Genomic DNA, 6576 nt, shown 5'->3' with positions numbered 1-6576 from the left:
GCAAACATGGGATTGATAGGAAGAAAAAGAGATTTTGGGTAGCTAAGTGAAGAAAATGAGATCTAGGTTTTTTTTTAATCTTATTTTAATAATAATGATGATGATGATGATATTAATAATAATTATAAACTGAACAATATATATAGCACACACATGTTTCAAATATTGAAAGTTTAATTCTCATTTATATGTTAATTTTTACGTGTTTCTATATGAAAAATTAAAAAAAAAAATAATAAACTAATTTGATAATAATATGTACAAAATAATGAAAAAAATATTTTGATACAATTAAATTTGTAACAAACATTTAAACAAACAGAAAGTTAGTTAAATAAAATAAAATTTGATAATAAAAGATAAATTCATATATAAATTGGAGAGAAAAAATAGGAAGTTTTTGTTTATTGTGATTAATTGATAAGTAGTTAGATAAAATGTAATTTGATAATTAAATATAAATTCAAATGTAATAAGAGGGAGAAAATAAAAAAGGAGCACGTTTATTTATAATTACACTATTCATAATTTCATTTTCATTTAAGTTTCAATAATTACACTGTATTTATAACTCTATCAACCATAAAACCTATAGATTACAAAAGTGAATACTTATTTGTTGAACAAAAAGACAAATTAATAGTATAATAAGATGATAAGATGATAATAAATAAAAGATGATTAAAAAATATAAAAAAAAATGATAAAATTTAAATGAAATATATCGTTTGTTAGATGATAATATGTATAAAATATTAAGTAAAATCCTAATTAGGTTCAAAAATTTCAATCCAAATTTAAAATAATAAAATAATATAAAATCTAAAGATATATTATAAATTAAAATCAAAATGGTGATAAACAAAATTAAAGATTGATTAATTATGAATATTTTCGAAAAGTGGTTAAATAAAATCAAAACAGATATAAAATCGCTCATTCTAATTTTAAATTGAAAGAAAAATTTGACACCTTTATCTCTTGAATACAATGAGTTGAAGAATCATTACTGACGATTCCATTTACATATTTTTATTGAAAATTGATATATGGTCTCATAACAAACGATTCTGTTTATTGAAAATTTATACATGGTATAACAATTATACAATACTTGAAAAAACTATCAATTGACCAAACCAGGGGCATCCCCGATTTTGCTATTTCGTTCGATTTCCCAAATTTTTAAATAAGTGGCCGAGGTTAGAGATACTTTCTGTAATTTAGCCTCACAAATAAATTGATGGTTTGAGAGTTGGAACTATTCAATCAAATCATAATGGCCCAGAGAGAAAACAATTGTTTGGGAATTGGGACACTAAAACCCTGCTAGGTTTTATAAAGTGATCTAACCCAACTAATGGGCTCAGCAGAGCCCATTCCCAAAGCCCAACATATCTGATAAATTTGAATGAATGGAAGACATACATTACTACGGAAAAACATACATTTTTTCACTGTAATATTATCAATTTAGCATTAAATATGTACAAAATGCCCATTAAATCAATTAAAAAAAGGAAAAAAAAAAAAAAAAAAATCTATGCTGTTTATTCTTCCAAGTAAACCCCCTGTCTGTCCAAAAATTTTGGCTACTTCCAAAGCTAATGAAGAATGTTGTATTGGCCTTCTCTGGTTATCATTTCTGTAAGCAAATTCAATCACTTTGCTTCACTTCTGTGTAAATCTTCTTCGAAAACTCCAAACTGCTCTTGCAAGAAGGCGATCGACCTACTCATTATGTCCAAACTATGAAATATCAGGATGTCTATTTGGCATCAAAATCCTTCAGCTTCAATCAGATTTGTTTGGCCTGAGAAGTTGATGAATTCCATTCATGCTTCAAGAGCATTGCATAAAGAAGTTCATTCCACACATCAGGAACCCCAGGCAAACACCAGTGACTGCAATCCTGTCGATGAGGAGGTGCAGGACCAACATCAGGACCAAGGTAGTATAAAGACGAATGCCCGTCCTTTCTCTGTGCAGTCATTCGAGTTATGTTTAATATCTCTAGTTTAGTTGAATTTGGAGTGGTCGAATAACCTGATAGGATGGAATTAGCTATCCGAAAATGTGACCAGGTTTCGGGAGGAACAAGCAAAGAACCAAGGTCTGGCAGAGCTTCCAAGTGACAGCTACCACCATTCCTCCAATCTCCACCACTGCACAAGTTGCACATCACATTAAGCCAGACAGAATCCACATAAAGCTCTACTTCACACTTACACAGTTTTCTAATGTATTGAGATTTATCAGAGGAGACATAAATCTCACAAACTTACCGAAAATGTACAGGGGCGAACATTCGAAAGAAGACAGTCGTTTTTTTCGAGTTTAGTTCTTTGTTGATCCAGTGCATCACAGTCTTGAGTGACTGCTGATATGCATCTTCAATCTTCATTTCCATCTTTACCTCCTTCCCTTCTTGGAAGTAACAGCCTCTGTTCATAACATCAAAAAAGACTCATCACTCATTGAGAAAAACTTGGAAATGGTAACAGCAAGAAGCTCAAAAACACAGTCGAGAAAACATTACCCTCTTATGGTCTTCTCGTAGTTCCACCAATGCCCAGTATTAAAGACCAAAACATCGGCATCTCGCCACTTGGCTGAGGACCAATCCATCTGATCTAGTTTAAGAGTAGTCTTAATCTCTTGAGAAGCTCCAGAAGGAGGTCGACTCTGCAAGACAAGAAACGGAGCTCTGTAGTATTCAACTGTGCAGTTGAAATCCTTGAACTTGAACACCAAGAATCCCTTGTGCTTTGTTATTGGACTACCATTCACTTCATAGATGGATTCTTTGTTTGGAACTGCAGATGACAGCATACACAGAAGAGATTCCCATTGGTTTCTTCCAATCGAGTCACCGACAAACACCACCCGTTTGTTTCGCATTTTCTCCAACATTAACGTTGCATTGAACCTGATAGTTCATAAACCCAATTAAATTTAAGAGAGATTCGAAAACCCACCTTCAACGATTGAACCTCCCGTATCGCCCTCAAACTTTCAAATAAAGTAAATACCCCACTTAAACATAAACAATTACATATCCCTATAAGTAGTAGCAACTTGAAAACTACACAAACCACACAAACTAAAAGGATAATGACAGGTCAATCCCCAAACTATAAGATTTCAACATGGTTGCATTAACACTAATCACTAACAGAGTTATAACAGTAGATTTCAATTGCCACAAATTCTATGGTAAAAAATTATAAGTGCTGTTGCTCAACTTACAAATTCAAGGGTTCAATTGTAAAGACAGATATCAGAAGTGGTTTGAAAATTTTCTCTGTCTAAGGGACATGTTTGGACTTGGAGTGATTTAAAAACAGTTTAAGATATTTTTGTCAGGTTAAAAATCACTTCCAAACATATAGTTAATTATTCAATATGAATTTAATGTTTAGCTATACACTTATAAATTCAATTTCATTTAATCAAAAGTGATTTCAATGATTAAAAACATATTTGCAAGTGATTTTGAAAATGTCAAAAGAGATTTTATTTATTTCAAAACCACTTGCAAACATACCCTTGGGAAGCAAACTAACAAGAATACTAGTTTACGAAATCTTCATCAATAATTAACAAGGCAACAATCTTAACAAATTTGTACATAAACAATAGTTTGTCTTTACTACACAGCAAAGTCCCTTTTTCAAATCCATCCAAAGCTTCACGGGTGAAATCAGTCAACAGAACAGAAAGAAAGAAAAGGACAAATATTACAAACGAGTGAAAAGCATAAAACAGGTAGGGAACCACTGAAAGTAGAATCATAACCCAAAAGAAAATTTCAAACTCAAAGCAGAATCCAGACCTTGTTATAATCATCTACACAATTCAAACAACGTAATTGAACTAACAGGATATTGTCTCAATCAGATAATGAATTGAAATGAAATTGTGATTATTCTTCCTCAATTTCTTGATGGTATGATACAGAATCAGATTAATCTAACAAAAAATTTGATGAATTGAAAATTTTTTTAGTTGAAAAGTTTACCTGGGCAAGTTGCAAAGTTTGGGTTGCCATCTCCATTTTGTGTAGAACAAATCAGGGCGGCCATTTTCAGAGCAGCGAAAGCCTTGGTCCACAAATGGACAGTTCTTGGACTCGTACAAAGGATAAGAATCATCCCAAACCCAATCCCCATCAAACAAATCACACCTATTTCCCTCTTCAGAAAGAAACTCAACCTTCCGATTCTGACCGAAATTAGCATTTCTCAGCCAAACAAATCTCTCCGATCGAAGAGGAAACACAAACCCTTTTGAAGCAGTTCTGTAATCCAAGAAAAAGAAGCTACAAATCAAACAAACAGACACAAAAAAAAACCCCAAAACCCCAAGAGAAGGCTCGAACAATCTCAAACGCTTAAGTTTATTGCAAACTTCACTAAACGGCATGGCTTCAAGATCAATCACAGACGGGGTCTTAGACATTGAAGAAGCTTAAACCAAGATCAATACCCAACCCCAAGTTCTCGATTCCAAAGAAACTGAAAGATTCCCAGAAGCAAAGAAGGAAGGAGAGGAAATAATCATGAAATCCAATTTGTGGGTCTCTCTGCTTTGCTTGGTAGGTCAGTTAAGAGAAGTAATGAATATAGAGAATTTCAAATAGAAAAAGGGGAAATGGGTGTCAAAGAAGCAAGGAAGCATTCATGGAAGAAGAATAAACAACAAAAATCTTCTTCCCCCACTTTACCTTTTTTGCTGTTTTCCCTACTTTAAAAACAGAGAATAATGAAATGAGTGGAAATAGAAGAAGAAGATTAAGTGCAACAACTTCAAAATCAAAAACCCATCTGAGATTTTGAAGAAGAAGAAGGAAGAATGAAGAAGAAAGTGGGGAAGAAGAAGTGGGGTGGGGTTAGAAAGTGGTGTGGTGGCTTACTGTTATTTGTTAATGGGAAGAGAGAGAAAGAGAGAGAGGGGATTTGATTGGCATACTCGTGGGTAACGGATAGCCGGAGGAGAAACTAATTCCACCATCACTAATAGAGCGTGAAAATTAGTACAGATGAGTACAAAGTTTTAATTTTCTTAAATTGCAACTTTAGTCCCTCAAAGTTTTAAATTTCACTATCTAGTACGTTTCTTAATTTTAAATTTTGTATTAAGTAGGTTACTAAACTTTAAATATGTTTAAGAAAATTAGAATACTTACAAATTATATATAAGGTTTTGTATAAAGATTAATCGACCTTTTTTTTATAAAGAAAAATTATATTTTTAGTCTCTGAATTTTGAAGAATATGTGTGTTTGGTTCTCAAATTTTTTTAAAACAATCTAGAATGTGCATTTGGTCTCTAAGCTTTCAAAATATATATCTTTAATCCTAAAAATGTATGTTTTGAAAACCTAGAGACCAAATAAACTTATTCTTCACAACTCGCGAGCTAAAAAGTAATTTTTTACCTCAATAAAATTATTTTAAAAAATTTTAATTTTTTATTTACATAAAATTTCAATATCGATATTTAATCATTTTCATAATTCCTCAAGTTTTTTATTCTATTTCTAGTATGTTTTCAAGCATGTTTGAAATTCTTACAAATAATTGATCTTGTAGTTATAATATTAAAGTTAATGTGATTTTCATTTTTTAGAGTAATAGAATTTTTAATTTTTAATTTTGTGCTGGATAAGTAAGTGAATGTTAAAATTGTTAAATAGGTCAAAACTTTATTGTAGACTTTTTAAAGTGTAATATTCTTTTGGATATAAACTTAAAAATTAGGTATTATTTTTTTCCTTTTTTAAAAAAAAAATAAAGGACTACATTTTTTAATATCACTTTTAAATTTTTAGAAATTAATTTGAATTAAACCTTGAAGTTGAATTAAGTGTTATATATTACGAATTTACCACCTATTGTGTTTTTTTGTTAATATTATTTTATATTTCATCATTCTGTTGTGGTAATGTAAAATTACGAATTTAAATAATTTTAATTTTATCATTAAATTTTGAAGTTTGTGACTATTTAATTTCGAAATCTTCTAAAATTTTAAAATCTACGTAACCATTATATAAAAATTTAAGAATTTAGAGTTTCATCGATCATAAAAAATTCAATAATAGTAAGATACTTTGAAAATATTAAGAACTAAATAGATACGTAAATTATTTCGTCCATGTCAACTACTTGACATATAATAAATGTCTGGAACATAAATTTATTAGCTCCCTTTTCTAATAACATAAGTGTTAAAATAAAAATAAATAAATAAAATTAGTACGATTTTCTCTGATTGGTCGTGTAGCGCACGGATTTGATAGGCGCGTGGGGAGATGTTCTTGCCGTAAACCAAAGTTCGGACAACGCTTTGGCTGTAAAGCCGTTTTAACATAAATACCGATTTTGCCTCTTTTTTTTTCTCTAAAAAATATATTTTTTTTATTTTGTTATTTTTTTTAAAAAAAACAATAAAATAATGAAAACGGCATGCATCGACGCGTCGTGAAGACGTGAACCGCCAACAGCGAAGCAACTAAGTCCATATTTATTTTAATTGCTTACTAAATTTAATATTTTTATTAAAAATAATTTT

General features: G+C 30.6%; 1 protein-coding gene across 2 annotated transcripts; it reads right to left on the bottom strand.

Annotated features, from left to right (window-relative positions):
* Window positions 1–1406: 1406 nt before the first annotated feature.
* LOC120067799 (protein trichome birefringence-like 11) lies at window positions 1407–5004 on the bottom strand. Of its 2 annotated transcripts, XM_039019390.1 has the most exons (5): window positions 4022–5004; window positions 2540–2929; window positions 2286–2444; window positions 2047–2165; window positions 1407–1912 (listed from the first exon to the last, which is right to left on the bottom strand). In XM_039019390.1, the coding sequence occupies exons 1-5, from the start codon at window positions 4459–4461 to the stop codon at window positions 1878–1880; spliced, it is 1143 nt and encodes a 380-aa protein (XP_038875318.1). In that variant the 5' UTR covers window positions 4462–5004; the 3' UTR covers window positions 1407–1877. The 2 variants fall into 2 exon arrangements, with proteins under 2 accessions (XP_038875318.1, XP_038875317.1); XM_039019389.1 differs by having other exon boundaries at window positions 1407–2165; window positions 4022–5003.
* Window positions 5005–6576: the final 1572 nt, after the last annotated feature.

This window comes from Benincasa hispida, chromosome 12 (genome assembly GCF_009727055.1).
Source record: "Benincasa hispida cultivar B227 chromosome 12, ASM972705v1, whole genome shotgun sequence".
Lineage (NCBI taxonomy): Eukaryota > Viridiplantae > Streptophyta > Magnoliopsida > Cucurbitales > Cucurbitaceae > Benincasa > Benincasa hispida.
Note: the sequence above shows the minus strand (reverse complement) of the source record. Positions and strands in the feature narration are given on the sequence as shown.